General features: G+C 42.6%; 2 protein-coding genes across 2 annotated transcripts; one reads left to right on the forward strand and one right to left on the reverse strand.

Annotated features, from left to right (window-relative positions):
• The first annotated feature begins 524 nt into the window (after positions 1-524).
• slc17a6a (solute carrier family 17 member 6a) lies at positions 525-9582 on the forward strand. Its single transcript, XM_049722108.2, has 12 exons — positions 525-1076; positions 2096-2351; positions 2494-2612; positions 4784-4898; positions 5825-5912; positions 6069-6155; positions 6258-6400; positions 6490-6639; positions 6926-7058; positions 7148-7258; positions 7761-7888; positions 7992-9582. The coding sequence occupies exons 1-12, from the start codon at positions 988-990 to the stop codon at positions 8319-8321; spliced, it is 1749 nt and encodes a 582-aa protein (XP_049578065.1). The 5' UTR covers positions 525-987; the 3' UTR covers positions 8322-9582.
• A 3564-nt stretch (positions 9583-13146) lies between these two features.
• fancf (FA complementation group F) lies at positions 13147-16089 on the reverse strand. The gene has a single exon (XM_049722161.1). It carries the CDS (start codon positions 15760-15762, stop codon positions 14731-14733), a length of 1032 nt encoding a protein of 343 aa, XP_049578118.1. The 5' UTR covers positions 15763-16089; the 3' UTR covers positions 13147-14730.
• Between the last annotated feature and the right edge of the window lie 132 nt (positions 16090-16221).

Below are 16221 nucleotides of genomic sequence, written 5' to 3' on the forward strand. Positions count from 1 at the left end.
TATTTGATAAATATTGTTCACATTTACTAACATGGTAAAAAAGAATGTTGCTATTAACGATTCGGCATTACAGAGTCCACTATTTGTGATTTTCTTTTTTAATTTTTAATCAAACTTTTTTTTTTTTAGATATTTTTTGTTTGTTTTATTCATGAAATTTATGAGTGAATTATTCGCGTGGATTTTTACCATTAACACAATCCTTATGAATCTTTAATGCTGGACTTTAAGAATTGCTTTCAGTAACTCAATAGGACGCGGTGCCAATCAATAAAAAAAAAAATCAATGTTAGCGACGTTGAGTTGCATTCGATCACATTATATTAGGCACAGTGATAATATGAACAACCACTGCATCATTTTTAGATTTTGTGTGTTCACTTTCTAATTTTTTCCGACGCGCACAAAGCGTCAGGGTTCGCTCTCTGGTGCGATTTATGGCGTCCGACCATCTTATTGTAGCAGGAGGAGGAGTAAGTAGCATCCTCGATGTGATCACGAATGGGCGGGGCTACGGCTACATACAGGTGGGGCGCTCCTGCTCTGTCCTTGGTGCTGAAAGCTTCTCTCACTCCGGACCCGGACCTTTTCAACCAGCTGCCTAACCCCAGCATCCCCGTACAATATCATCCCACCACGACACCTCCAACCCCCGCCCCTTGAAAACTTCGCTCGTCTTTCCATATCTGCCGGTGGATCTTAAAAAAAAATAAAAAATAAAATGGCTCTGCGTGGATTAAGAGACTGCGCAAGGCAAAAAGGGATTTACTGGAGCGCCTCTTTGTAACTGTGGAAGCACTGTGCATACTGAGGATCTTCGTACTCTCCTTATTCCAGTTCTGTTGGATCTCCAGGATATTCAGACGTTTTTTTGGGGGGGAAGCAGAACAAAATCTCGTATTATTCGGATTATACTAACAATATGTACACACACCACTTGCGTTTCTTACACTAGAATAGTCGTGCAAATCATTTTGAGGAGGGGAAATGGAGCCTGAGCGCAGTGAGGGAGCTTTACCAAAGACTAAAGATGGACTAAAACAAATTGCGGGAAAGGCCCTGGGAACTCTGTACAGGTAAGGTAAATGTAAATCATTTATGCATCTATTAAAATGAATAAAATGCATTTTCTTGTTAAGAATATTGAGGGGAAAATGTCAGCTCATTTTGTCAATATTTACGCCAAAATTAAGAAAAAAATAATACAGGCTGGGATGAATGTCAGGATGTAGAGAGCACACGAATATTTAAGGATCACATATTTCCCAGGAGGTTGTCCCCCCCCTCCCTTTCACCAGCAGCTGTGCGTCTTTTTTTTAAATTAATAATAAATGAAACTGAAGCGGTCGTGACAGAAAGTCTGCCATGATATCTATTAACATTTGGATCCGTTTATAACAATGCAAAATCGATGCCGGTCAAGTTAATCGACTCTTTTTTTTTTTTTTTTTTTTCAGATATAGCGCTGCAGTACATTTTCCAAGTATTTAGTTGACGTTTTAACGAATCTTGTGAGGCGAGGAAAATAACAAATAAGCGTTATTTTCTCTGGTGGTTCTGGTGGTTGCGCATATATTTAAGAGAGAAAAATAACGGATTTTAAACAAAGTCATTTGACTTAGAGCTGGTAACAAAAACGTGACTCAAAGGTGTTTAAAAATATCTGGTGCAGGCCCACGTTTTGTCAAGGCCAAAATATTTAACATCTTTGGTGTTTTAAAACGATCTAAAATAAAAATTTTAGGAATAACAGAGCGACATACCATGTTCATTAGAGATATATTTAAAAGACATGTATTTACAAAAAAACGCAGAGAGGCAGTTGTTGCTGCAATGCGGTATGAAGGTCATTGCGTTTCCTTTGAGGGAAATAAATATAATTTTCAATTTTCAAATAACCACCCCCGAAAAAAGTGTGCTTTTACAGGCAGCATTTTGCAAATAAAAAAATCTGCGAATGCACATTCTGCGAATTTGCCTTAAATATCCGATTTGCTTGCGATGTGAATGTGAAGAAATGCTTAATTGACTATAAGGCACGACTGATTTTTTTTTTTTTTTTTTTTTTTTTTTTTAAATGCTTTGTGCCGCGCAGGAAGTTGGAGAAACGGCAGCAAACGGGCGAGGCCATCGAGCTGACCGAGGATGGCCGGCCCCGGGCCGAGGAGGGCCGCAGGGGGCCCCTGTGCGACTGCACGTGTTTCGGTCTCCCACGCAGGTACATCATCGCCATGCTGAGCGGCTTGGGCTTCTGCATCTCCTTCGGCATTCGTTGCAACCTGGGCGTGGCCATCGTCAGCATGGTCAACAACAGCACCATCCACCAGAACGGCAAGATCATCATTAAAGAGGTGCGTGCGTGGAATAACCCCCACTCAGCCCCTCCCCTCTGAGTTCATGCAGGGAATCCATTCTTCTCATATTTGCATGCCACTCGTCTCTTGCAATACGTTAATAGTCTTTGATGTATCTCTTTTTTTTTTTTTTATACAGAAAGCCAAATTTAACTGGGATCCAGAAACGGTGGGGATGATCCACGGCTCTTTCTTCTGGGGTTATATCGTCACCCAAATTCCAGGGGGATATATTTCTTCCAGACTGGCCGCTAACAGGTTGATCCATCCTGCTTGGATGCAATATTGTTATAATTGTTAAAATTACCTTTGTGTTTCATTTTTAGTATTTAATGATATTCGTCTGTATGAAGACAGTTAAATTGCGTTTTTCTTGCACATTTAAAGAAACGGAAATAAACCAAAATGTTATACTTTACGTATTTATGATATTGGATAAAAGCAATATGTGATAAGTTATTTTGTGTTTGTAAATGTACTTTTCTTCTTAGGTTGCATAAGTTAATTTGTGTTTGTAAATGTACTTTTCTCCTAAGGTTGCCTCTGATTGGTACAAGTCAGATAAAAGCTTACAATTCTATTTGAAAGTGTGAACTTATCACACGTCGTTGTGATATTCATATTGCACATGCTGTTACCGCAATGACATTTTTTTAATGTAGTGTGAAGCCTATAAATAAATACAAAAATAGGTCAAATATAGCACAAATCGGGCGGCTCGGTGGCGCACTGGGTAGCACGTCCGCCTCACAGTTAGGAGGGTGCGGGTTCGATTCCACCTCCGGCCCTCCCTGTGTGGAGTTTGCATGTTCTCCCCGGGCCCGCGTGGGTTTTCTCCGGGCACTCCGGTTTCCTCCCACATTCCAAAAACATGCTTAGTAGGCCGATTGAAGACTCCAAATTGTCCCTAGGTGTGAGTGTGAGTGAGATTGGTTGTCTGTCTCTGTGTGCCCTGCGATTGGCTGGCAACCAGTTCAGGGTGTCCCCCGCCTACTGCCCGATGACGGCTGGGATAGGCTCCAGCACGCCCGCGACCCCCGTGGGGACTAAGCGGTTCAGAAAATGGATGGATGGATGGATAGCACAAATCATAATACACCCAATGCTGTGGCCATACTTAAAAATGGATTCCTTCTTTTGAAACAAAAGAAATATCAGCCATGTCCACATAGAGTGTGTATCTTGAAACGCTCCCAGTTGATAAAAGTGAGAATTGTGCTGATGCCCACCAGGCAGGCGTGCCTCCATCCTCCCTCCATGTTAATGAGCTCCCATGGGAGACACCGTGTCTAATCCTTTATGTTCACATGTCGGCATGGCGACCGCCCCAGCCAAGGACCTGTGTGAAATGTGGCTGAGACTAATAATTGTGGGATGATTCCGATCCGTGACGCATGATTTCTACAACTATTCAACAGGGACAATTGGATAGAATGAAGGAGCAGCCACAATATCATTAAGACAAGAGGAGGAGCGGCAGCAAAGAGCAAATTTTAGAAGAATCTAAAATGAAGTGGCCTTTGAGTGAAAGTCCTCTCCAATAATGTGCAAACAAACAATGGGATATGCGCAAATCTCAGAGTACTGCGTATGCAACAACCAGTATGTACTTCAAATGATATTGATAGTCATGAAAAGAAGCAAGAGAAAAAAAATATTGCTGCATGAAAAACCGAAGGAGCAAATATTTGAGTGGTATCATGTGGCCAAGTAAGCTGAGCCCACAGACACCTTCTGCTCCAGACACCTCCTTTTCTCTCCCCAATGTGTGTGTATCGGTGTGTGTGTGTGTATCTGTGTGTGTATGTTGCATGCATCTAATTTAAGTGTGATTTATATGCTTTAACAGCGGCAATTGTGTGTTTTGTGTGTGTGTGTGTGTGTGTTATACTTCCGTATGCGATATACGGAATATTATTGATTACATTGTACAGTGTAACACAATTTGTCGCGAGACGTTTTTATTTTTTTTAATAATGGAAAAAGAAATAACTTGCTGCAGGGTCGAAGTGCCGCCATCATCACTGAGTTTCATGCAGGCATTTTTAAGGAAAATTGTCAAAGACATACAAGTGCAAAATTAGTTAATAGTGACATTAAAATACTCTTACTACAAATATTTGTATCTTTGTTTCCATGCAAAAACTGACAAAAATATCGCACAATAATAGCAACAGTTTCGAAATGTTCTAACCCTTCAAGAAAATAATACTGAATTTGACCACCAACAGTGGAGCAACACATGAAGACAGACAATATAAAATTCACATGAATATATTAACAACAAAAAAATGCTAACACTGTATTACAGAAGCTGATTGATTCTATTGTGAAATACATCCTTGTGTCTCTATGTCTTTCGTCTACTGTCAATATGTGGTAAAAACTTTTCGATTCTTTGTTAATACCCGACTGCCTTGTCCGTGCAGAGTTTTTGGGGCTGCGATCGTACTGACATCCACCCTGAACATGTTCATCCCTTCTGCGGCCCGCACGCACTACGGCTGCGTCATCTTTGTGAGAATATTACAAGGCTTGGTTGAGGTACTGCTTTCATTTTAAACTTTAGCACGGTTCAAACAAAAACAAAAATGTTTCATTATCTAACTAGAATTTGTCCGCTCCCCTGATGAAAGTGTCCTGACATTCTCTATTTAATGACCTTCTGTCTCTTTTATGGATCACGCCTTTCACCGTAGCGCATACGGTTGCCAGAGTGCTCAACAAAGAGTGAATCGCGGGGCTTATGTGGTGTACTCCAAATGTTCACACAGAACAAAAGCGCTCTGGACAAAAGCACTAAATGCACGCGGTTCGATAGAAAGATTAATTTGCTGTTATAAGACTGAAGGTTATGTTGTTTTGTTCGGCTACATATGGTCACTTCAATGGCGCCTCGTGACCATGAGCGAAAGCCGCGCATCCACTTATTACTGCAAATTAAACATTGGCATTTGGACCTGTGTCCCTTTGCGAGCCCCAGCAATTTATGTCTATCAATAGTTGATTGTATGCCACTTAGTGACTAATGAAGATTTAATGATGATTTTGTTTTTCCTCCATCAAGTGGCAGTCTGGTTGAATTTGTACGGACTCACACTTCACCTATTAGTCACCATTAGAGAGGTCAGCTACAAGCATGTCGCGTTCTTTGTTATCAATTCCAATTTGTTACCGACGGACTTAGCATGGCACTGGATACGGTTTGTGTAGAAAATAAACAATGATAGGCTATTTGAGGGGAGTGCATAAAAACAAAGCCCCTCTCCCCCATTTTTAAAGAAAAAAATCTTTATATCGGTGTGCCTGCTTTAGAGCGCCTCGTTGTTGCAGCAGTTTTTTTAATCATTCAAATTTGCCAGGGTTGCTAACAATACGTTGTGTTAAATTCAGAAGACAATTATTTTCAATTACAGGGAATTCTTTGCTGACGTGCTGTAAACTAAGCACAGTGATGTTTCCGTTTTCAGGGAGTGACTTATCCAGCTTGTCACGGAATCTGGAGTAAATGGGCTCCTCCTCTGGAAAGGAGTCGTTTGGCAACCATCTCTTTCTGTGGTACTTGAAAAAGCACCATTAGCATGTCTGGAAATAACATACTTTGCTTTATAATGGCAAAATATTGCACGATTCTGCTGAAGTCTACTGAAGACTCGACAGTGTCGATAGGCGGCTTGTGATATTCTGCCTGCTCATAGTAGTCGTCCTGTGTAGGATCCTACGCTGGTGCGGTCATAGCCATGCCTCTGGCGGGAATCTTGGTGCAGTACACAGGGTGGTCGTCCGTCTTCTACGTGTATGGTCAGTAAACTAGTCATCCCCTCAGTCAACGTGTACACCGTAGTTCGGGTGTCATTACAGATCGCATTATTATCTCACCAGTGGACCTTTCAATCCTCACAGGTACCTTTGGTTTAATCTGGTACATGTTCTGGATCTTGGTGTCCTACGAGAGCCCGGCCGAGCACCCGACCATTACGGAGGAGGAGCGGCGTTATATCGAGGAGAGCATCGGCGAAAGCGCCCAGCTGATGGGTGCCATGGAGGTCACTTGTCCATCTCAGTCGAGTAATTTGTCTAACTCCACAAGCGACACATTCAGTTCAAGCATATTTTTTCTCCTATTTTAAATCAGAAATTCAAAACCCCCTGGAGGAAATTCTTCACCTCCATGCCAGTCTATGCAATTATCGTGGCAAATTTCTGCAGGAGCTGGACCTTTTATCTGCTGCTCATCAGCCAGCCTGCGTACTTTGAGGAAGTTTTTGGTTTTGAAATAAGCAAGGTAAGCCTGTCAACCAGAAATAAAATCGGAATTAAAGCACTCGTGAGATTTAGCGTTGCCAAATCTATCACTGTCTCATCTTTAAACGGAATAATCTCACCCCCCTCATGCGAGAGAACCATGAATCAAGCTTGTCTGGCAGTTGTGATTCAGGTTGAGGAGGAGAGTGTGATTGCTGAGGGTGATATACGGCCCAGACAGTAGACACACACACACACTCAAACATAAACACACACACACACACACACACCGAAAGAATCATCTTTCTTTCACATGTGCTACCCAGGTTGGAATTGTGTCAGCGCTCCCCCACCTGGTCATGACCATCATCGTGCCCTTAGGAGGCCAGTTAGCCGACTACTTGCGTACGCACAACATCATGTCCACCACGACCGTCCGCAAGATCATGAACTGCGGAGGTGAGCTAGCTAGCGTGTGCGTGTGTACAAAGTGAATTGGCGACAAGGATGTATTACACTTCACCAATGCGACATCTGTCTGATTTTAGGATTCGGGATGGAGGCCACCCTCCTCCTGGTGGTGGGTTACTCACACAGTAAAGGGATAGCCATCTCCTTCTTGGTGCTGGCGGTGGGATTTAGTGGCTTTGCAATATCAGGTGAGGCTTCAAGTAATTCCAGATTTTGATTTAGGCAGAGGTGGCAAAATTACAAGCTCCCACAGCTTTGCTAACACTGGGAAAGGACTAAATGAAAATAAAAAAATGGGCCTGTTCATATGTGTCCTAGATTAGAGAGATTTTTTTTAACGCTAGTGGGGGTGGTTTCTAAGCTAGCACAAGACATCACATTCGCTATGTGATCACATTCGCTCTTGTAGCTAGCAACATCAAACAACAAAAATCTTATTCCAGTTTTAGGGACTAAAATAACACTCAAGGAAAATCGACTCATGGACAGTAACAAAATATCTGTATATGATTTTTTAAACGCTAGCTCAGGTGGTTTCGAAGCTAGCACAAGACATCACATTCGCTATGAATCAGTCTTGTAGCTAGCAACATCAAACAATAAAAATCTTATTCCGGTTGTAAGGACTTAAATAACACTCAAGGACAGTGATAAAATATTTTTATTTGTACAACATTCTTTTGTTTCTAGGTTTCAATGTCAACCATTTAGATATCGCTCCGCGCTATGCTAGCATCCTCATGGGCATCTCCAATGGCGTGGGGACCCTGTCAGGGATGGTCTGCCCTTTAATCGTGGGAGCCATGACAAAGAATAAGGTGAGCTAATTTTGGTTGGACAAATGGTTGGGTACACCCTGGACCACTTCTGTGGGCCTTTAAATGGTAACAAGGTCTAATCGCTATTTTTGCTGACATGCAGACTCGGGAAGAGTGGCAGTATGTCTTTCTGATCGCCTCCCTGGTGCATTATGGGGGCGTGGTCTTCTATGGGATCTTCGCCTCCGGGGAAAAACAGCCATGGGCCGACCCAGAGGAGACCAGCGACGAGAAGTGCGGATTCATTGACGAGGACGAGCTGGCCGAAGAGACGGGTGACATCACGCAGGGCTACGGCGCTATGGGAGCCCCCGCTAAAACCTACGGAGCTACAGCGCAGCTCAATGGCGGATGGGTCCAGGACTGGGATAAGACCGAGGAGTACGTTCAGGAACCGGCCAGGAAGATCTACTCGGAGCGAGGCTATTCTTAAAAGGATTAATGTCCGATTGTCATCAAAGATTGCACAATCCAACATTATAGATAGAGGAATCCATTCTGTGTAGTCTAGTTTTCGGGCTGTTCTTGTTTCTGACAGCTAGTTTAAATGGGGAGTCCATGTTAGATTCTCAAACACATCTCATTCCATCTACAGTCAAGCGTAGAGAGGTTGCAAAGCAAGCTGCAGGCCTATGTTGTAGTCTCGGGCATCCAAACCTCATCAGTTTACTTGAACAACATGAGCCAGATGATACTGCAGTAGACCGTCACGCAAGGTCTTATATTGCACTGAAACCACTACAAGAATTATACAAAAAAATAAAAATAAAATAAGATTCTATTGTGTTTTATGTACTGTATATACCTGTATACTGTTTCTGTGAGACTATTGTGGACTTGGGTCGTTGATCTGTGTTGAACATAAATATAAAAAGGCCATATTTTTCATGGACAGCACCTTTTCAGGGAGATGTCTGCTTGCAAAAAAGGTCTTCCTCGAGCGAGACCTGTAATACTCTGAGACAAAAATAGAGCGAGTGAACCTTCTAGGATTGTAGTGTGTTTGATGCATGACTTTGCAATCAATGTTGAGATGCAGCGTTGTCCTCATCCATCCACCCGCCACGATAGAAGACAAAAGAAACTTTTGCGCAGTGAGACGTTCAAGTGAGACAAATCAGAAGGCTGTTGTTCATACAAATTTGGTGTGCACTGCAATAAATCCTGTGTTACCTGTCCGCCACCTTCTGTTTTTGTAACGTAACACTAGCTTGCTGTATCAAATTGTTCTTGCTTTGGAGTCATCGATGAGATGTGTGTTTTTAACAATTTTACTCATGTCCCTCCCGAGACTCCGGCTTTAGTGCTCATGGTGCCGATTTTTGACAGTGAGGAATGCAGTACTGTATGTGGACGACTCCTTTGGTGTTTCTCGCTTCTTGTCACTCAAGCTACTTTATGGACACGCGAGTGGACCGCATTGATTCATAAAAAGGCTCTTCCATTTAAATTTCTTTGCTACTTTGTTCCACCATTTACTGTATGAAATCTGCAAGGATGTTTAAACTATATGAATATTTAAGAATGTTTAAAAATGGCCAAAAAGATGTTCTCATGGCATTGTGCCTGAAGTCAATGTATACTGATAAATGTGATTTTATGGATACAAATATTGTGTTTAACAAAGAGGTACGTTGATGTTGAAAAAGTGCTATAAAAATTCTCATTTTATATATAAAAAAAAAAAACAACTATGCTTTTGTCTTTTCATTCCTTGTGGAGGTCTAGCGATGATTCTTGGGGTGTTTAGCAACCAAACCACTTAAGCGCCTTCCGCAATCGGCATGTTGTGTTCCCATTGTCTCAGAGTTTCTCATTTGTAAATCAATGATGGAAGTCTCCTGGGTCCAAAGCAAAGTATTGGACTCGGTCGCTTGGTAATTGGTAGACGGAGGGAGGAACAGCAATGTTAATTGGAATGGCTGGAGTTAACATCCTCACAAGAATCATTATCTTTCTATTCAATGGTGTAAAATCTATGAGGAAGCCTATGTATGAACTAATTTAACAGACGGGGAAAAAATATTACTTTTTTTCCCTTGGTCTATGCATCTAAGAATTGCTAACAGCATTTGCTACACTACAGTTAAGTGAATCAATGACAATAAAGGGCATTCTATTCTATTTGTGGCGCACGTGTGGATATACAATAGTGCGGCACATCTTACGCACGTCAGCGCGTCCTTCTCCACACCTCTGAGGTCAGTCGTGCAACACGCAGCAAATATTGACCCGGCTTCAAAATTAAATCTAGGCATGATACAGACGAATCAATATCTCCGGAGTGAAATAACGGATTACATACATTTGTAGCAATAAAGTTTCAATTGAGTTGACAACAAGGTCGGGTCACATTGTGGGTTTTTATGGATGGATGGATGGATGGATGGATGGATGGATGGATGGATGGATGGATGGATGGATGGATGGATGGATGGACGGACGGACGGACGGACGGACGGATGATAGGCAGACAGACAGTCAGTCGAACGCGAATGAACAGCCAATAGTAATAAAAAAAAAAAGTCCGGCAATGAAAGTCTTTTGTGTTCAGTCTCAGCTGTGAGCAGCCATGTTAGAAGCTTGGCCAGCCCAACACCCAGCCCGAGCGACTGATTACTACAGCTCGCTCACAAGGCGGTGAATAATTCAGAACAAAGATGGCGCCTAACCATTCGCATGCATCACTGTGAGCCTCTCTCCCTCCCCTGCAGTAACAACAACTTGACGGTTTCATGAATGGAATATCACTGTGCCCAATTGTAATCTTGTATGTACGTCTCCACAATCTAATGAGATCCAGAGTAAAGTAAATTGCCTTAACAAAGATTATAACGATCAGTTTTGAGTTAATGATGTTTACATTATCATGGCAGCTTGCACCGGCGCCCATTTAAATTTACGTGGCATTTACTCACATTAAATGTCCTTAAAGTATTTAGTGGTTAGGTTTTTTTATTATTTTTATTCACTTAGTTTACACCAGTGGCAGGTTAACAGGCGAGCTATATATATATATATATATATATATATATATATATATATATATATATATATATATATATATATATATATATATATATATATATATATATATATATATATATGAGGGTGGGGGCCGAGCGTGGCTCTTTGCCCACGAAGGAGTCATCTTAGTGTTTACTGCTCCATCTGATCACTAAAATATCTCTATGCAAGCATCAAGCCATTACAATAAATATCAGTTCTTCCCTGGATAATCGCCTTGTCGGCCGAGGCGGAGAAAGGAAGGTAAAAATAACATTAACACTCGCTACTGCCTGCTTCCTAAGCGCACGTATTAATTTGACGGAAAACCCAGTTGAGTCTGCAGTCATGCGGAACGTGTTTTTCCTCCTGCCACACCAGTCACAGTGGTCACGGCCGTTGCACCGGTGACAAGCTTGTTAGGTTGACGGTGCGCTATAATTAGACTACCTGTAAATCTGGAGTCACAATGCTGACGTTGGGGAGCATCAAGTTCACGTCACTGTTTTTGAAATAGAGGGCGAGAGGATGTCCTGTTGTCGGAGTGTGGAGCAGGTGCAGTTTGGCTCCTGCGGGACTGTAATGGGATGAGGCCGCAGCCGAATGAGTGTTTGATGACGGGGCTTGCGCTCTTCCCCGGGGAGCCCGCCAGCATGCAATTATCCTGCTGGCCGTGTTCCCCTCGCCAAATTGTACCCTAGCGCCTCTCCACACTATCGCCTACGTAGCCATTCATTTTCTAATAATCCTCCATCAAGTCACTGGCTGTAATTAGAAGGCCAAATTCCAAATGTAGCTTTGGAGTAATTGGTGTTTTATGAGCCTATCACGTGTGGCGTGACGGCACCTCCAGGTGATTGAGTTGTACACATCCCTCCCATTAATAAAACAGGAATGGCTGCATGCTCCGAGTCCCAATCAATCCCTCACATGAGATGTGTCACGTGCTAAAAAAATATCTTTTAAGGATGCAAGCTGGAAATGAAAACCAAGCTTCCCTTATGCTTACAAGAGAAGAGATTCTCCAGTATGAGCAGCAGGCGGCTTATTTGAAGCTTTCATCTGTGCTTACTTTCTCGTCCTACTGAAACATTTATAGTGAGCAAACAGGAGAGCCATAATGCAGTAGGGAGCGTTTGATGAAGGTTTTCTTTGAGACCAGCTCATGACTTTTTTTTTTCTCCCGGACACTGAGGCATCCAATGTGTTATTTCTTTTTCTTCCTGGCTCAGATCCCGTAGTTTGTATGTAAGCTCATCTATCACAAGTTGATCCACTTCCCCTCCCCCATATCACATTAGGGTGACAGTTTGATAGCGCTATGCTCTTCTCTGCAGTGTGTGTTCATATTGGTATCGCACACGCCAAGACAAAGGGATGAGAGGCTGATAAGATTTTTTACAAGATAGCCTTTGTGCTGGTGAAGAACTTCTGATCACAATGTGGATAAAATGTTGAAAGAAATGTGTTGTGCATCTAAAAAAGGGACAGTAGTCGGGGTACACAGGAAAAAAAATCAGTAGAATTTATATTTTGTTTTTGATTAATATTCTTGTGTCCAACGAACGCTAACATTTTGGTGTTTAAAGGGGAAGTCAATCGACAGATTTTATTTGCAATATTGTATGTGCCCTCCTAGTCTAAACAAGGCATTCTGATTCATTAAGAAAAGTTTATGGAATATGAATAAAGCAGCAACATTTTATTTTTATCGAGCGGACTAAGAAGAAAATATTGACAACCTGCCCATACACAATGGCTTAGAATGCGCGATATTACTTACCGTATGAAGTATTCCCGTCAAAGTTGACATTTTGGAAGATACCCTTACAGTTGTTCAACCTAAAAAATTACAAAAATATATTGGAGTCAAATAATTATTCACATTGCATGAAATGCAACAAATTACAATGAAACATCTCAAAACGGATAGTCGTGTTTTTTTTATGCACCAACTGCGCTTCTGCAAGCGTAGCACAGCTTCCTGGACAGTCTGATGGGTACTTTGCAGAAATATTCCTTAAAAAAATTCTCCAACAACTGTATAAAGGAAAATAAGACATGCTTGATGCTTCTGAGCGTGGGACACAGGTGTGAAGCGTGGCCTCCTCACACCCATTTTTGTGATCTGTCACTGCGGGGGCAAGACGAGGCCAACGTCAGAGCCGCTTAGGCACGTGCCAATGGAGGGCTCTAAACCCGCACCAGCCCCCCCCCCCCCCCCCAGCCAACCCGCCCCTATTCAAAGTACCAGATGGGGGCTGGAGTAGACCTTTAATGAATGCTATCCCTCAGCAAGCACAACACCCTCCACTTGTCTCCCTGCCGTTTATTGCCGCACGCTGTCACAGAACCACGTAAGGAGCGGGAGGGGGTAGAAAGAGCTTTTCTCTGAGGACAGTTCATTAGGAATAATCAAATATGTAATATTTCCTTCCTCTAAACGAAGTTAACTGATGCAAACGTAACACAATCATCAAGAGTGGGCATCATTATCAGCTATGGTATTGAAGCTCATTAAATTAGGGAAATAATTACATTTTTAAAAATGGGGCAGTCACTTGGTTTGCTGTTGACTAAAAACGACATCGCAGTTGCTCAGGGCTCAGGTAACGACCAATCACGGCTCAGATTGAGAATGTCACATGACCAAAAGCAGGAGTAACTGTGACATCATTTTCAGCAAGTGGCAAAATTTTCATTGGACAAAAACGGCATGTGTTAATTTTGATACACAAGATTGATAAATGTGAAGTGCAACAAATAGACAGAGGTGTTGTTCATGTTTCAACATATTGCATGAACCAGCAATTTAAAAAAAATACAGTTGTCAGTTATAAAAAATACAAAATTTTTGTATTTTTAATTTTGGTTAAAAAAAAGCTCGTGAAATTTGTGAAAAAATATTTCCAGTCACCAGGGGGTGTTTGAGATGCAGTTGATGCTGCGAGACTACTTTCACTTTTCAAAAACCTCAAGTGAAAAAAAAAAAAAAGTAAATCGCTTGGAACCATTTCATATCATTTGAGGTGTATTTCTTTGTATCTGGGGGCTGACATTACTCATCACCATGACTACATTCCCGCTGCGCATCACGTGTGAGGCTGTAAAAAAAAAAAAAAAAAAAAGACACTCCCAGGTAACGTGTAAATTGCCATTTGCTCTGCAGAATTACCAGTTACCTTTTGTTTGCTGCATCCACATGACAAAAATCCAATTGGGAACATTTGCATGTTTTTACAACAGAGGAGCAGGTGAGACCCCGTTTAATCATGGTGGCTTCCCCCTTTTGTCAGCCACATATGTTCCTCCTGCCTCGGAAATAAATTGCTTGTGTACACGCCGGCCGTTACTTGGTGACCCTTGTCTGTCACTGCGTGAATTGCTTTCACAGCGTGTTAAATGAGCCGTGGCTGTGTTGGCGTTTGCATGCACGCCATGTCGGGGCCTCTAATCCGCGGTGCAGCGCATAGCAGCTTTTGTACAGCTCTTTGATTGAACAAACAGGATGTGCCTAATTGATCCCTTGCCACAGAGGTGCTGTAGCCCAGAAGCAGCCATGTGAATTAGTATTCAAGTCACCTGAACAGCACAGAACCAATCACGCTTGTCTTGCACAACACCTTATTGGAACTGGACTCTGTCAATGCAGAGTACTCCATTGGATTCTTTAAAAAAAATTGAGCATTTTTTTTTTTTTATCTGGTTTAATTCTCCGATTCTCTAAACTCATTTTAAACATTTTACAGAGGAGGGGAAAAATGCAGATTGGTGTCTAATATTTTGAAATAAATAAGCAGACAACCTTGACAACATTTGTGAAACTATTGTTCAAGCTATGGGTGACACTTGTGTATTTCTGCCAGGAGATCTCCCCACACACTTAGTCCTTTGACATCAAAGTCTCCATCAGATATCCTCAAATCATTCAGTTCTCTTTCTACAGTGCTCTTCAGAGCGGGACATACTTTGAACAAGATCACAAAACGCTCAGCCACTTCCCGCAAAGACACTTTGGAACTTGTGCTGCTTTGCACCCATTCGCCATCATCTATGCAGTACTTCATATCTGCAACCCACTTTTTAAGTACACCACCGTACATGTCCCTAAATTTGGCATGCTCTTTGGCCAGGTCCTTAAGAAGAGATGTAGGTAGTGTGAGGCACATTTGTTGAAGCAGGCTGTGTTTTTGCTGGAGCCAATCCTGGAGAAAATCCACTGAGGCAGTTCGTGAATGTGCATTTTCTGCAGTCAGCATAGCGTCAGCGAGGACCAGACACAAATGTTCTGCTTCTTTGCATCCCTGGAGGACTGAGTCAAGAAAACACTGTGCCCGGCAGGCTTCGCCGCCTCGGCTCAGCAAGGCGTGAAGGCTTTCCATCAACATGGCAGCCTGCACCTCGGCATCGGCACACGACTGACCCGTGAGTGGACTGAAGATTTTTTGAGCAGATTTGCATTGAATGATGCGACTGCAAAGTCCAGCGACATCCTGATACTCTCCTGGTATGACATGAGCCGGTTTTGTGGTGTCAAAGAGTATCTTCATGATGGAGAGGGGCAAATGAGGGTTACTCAGCAGCCCTGTAAGCAACAGGTGCTGGCATTGTGACAGGTCCATTAAAGAGAGCTCAGTGTAGTCAGCAAAGACAGCTCGCAACGTGCTATTAGTTTGCTGCAGTTGCAACTCCATAATCCCTCTTATTTGGGGGTTTTGGTGGAACTTGGAGACAAGGTGCTCGCAGTAGAAGGCCCAGTGGAAAGCCCGAGAAACAGACTTTCGCTCCCACAGACGCACGTCACTACTCCGCGCCGCAACCGCCAGCAACTCGACCGTACTGGATAAGTTCTTCAGCGCTGCCTCCATGCGGTGCTCTTGGCGGGCACAGGAATACCGGCGAGCAGCCACGGAGGACGTCAGAGTTATCCCCGAAATGTTCTCCTTAAGACGACCAACGCCGCACCACCGAAGCTACGCGCGAGCTAGCACGAACGGGCTAGCTACAATGATACCATGGTGAGTTCGAACGTTGCATAAATCCCACACGCTTTAAAAACAGTTCTGCTATTGAATACACACATGTTTGCGCGAAGTACGTCTTTAGTTCACAGTATAGACTATATAAACTATTAAACTCACGCTCCTTTTGCCACTTTGGCCTTTAACTTGTTTTGAATTTGCCGCTTGGATTGTTGTGCGCATGCGCACAAGAGGTGACGTATTTAAACTTCCAAAATAAATGCAGCTATTACTGCATTCGATTGGTACTGAATTGTTAGTTCTTAAATACATGAGTAACGCAAATCCCACGAAAGGGTAAATTTG

The sequence above is a fragment of the Syngnathus scovelli genome, chromosome 6 (genome assembly GCF_024217435.2).
Source record: "Syngnathus scovelli strain Florida chromosome 6, RoL_Ssco_1.2, whole genome shotgun sequence".
NCBI lineage: Eukaryota > Metazoa > Chordata > Actinopteri > Syngnathiformes > Syngnathidae > Syngnathus > Syngnathus scovelli.

Coding starts and splice junctions, on each gene's coding strand:
- slc17a6a (XM_049722108.2), top strand. CDS start 988: ATGGAGCCTGAGCGCAGTGAGGGAGCTTTACCAAAGACTAAAGATGGA. Junction 2,613..4,783: donor TCCAGACTGGCCGCTAACAG/GTTGATCCATCC, acceptor TTGTCCGTGCAG/AGTTTTTGGGGCTGCGATCG. Junction 4,899..5,824: donor TATTACAAGGCTTGGTTGAG/GTACTGCTTTCA, acceptor TTCCGTTTTCAG/GGAGTGACTTATCCAGCTTG.
- fancf (XM_049722161.1), bottom strand. CDS start 15,762: ATGGAGGCAGCGCTGAAGAACTTATCCAGTACGGTCGAGTTGCTGGCG.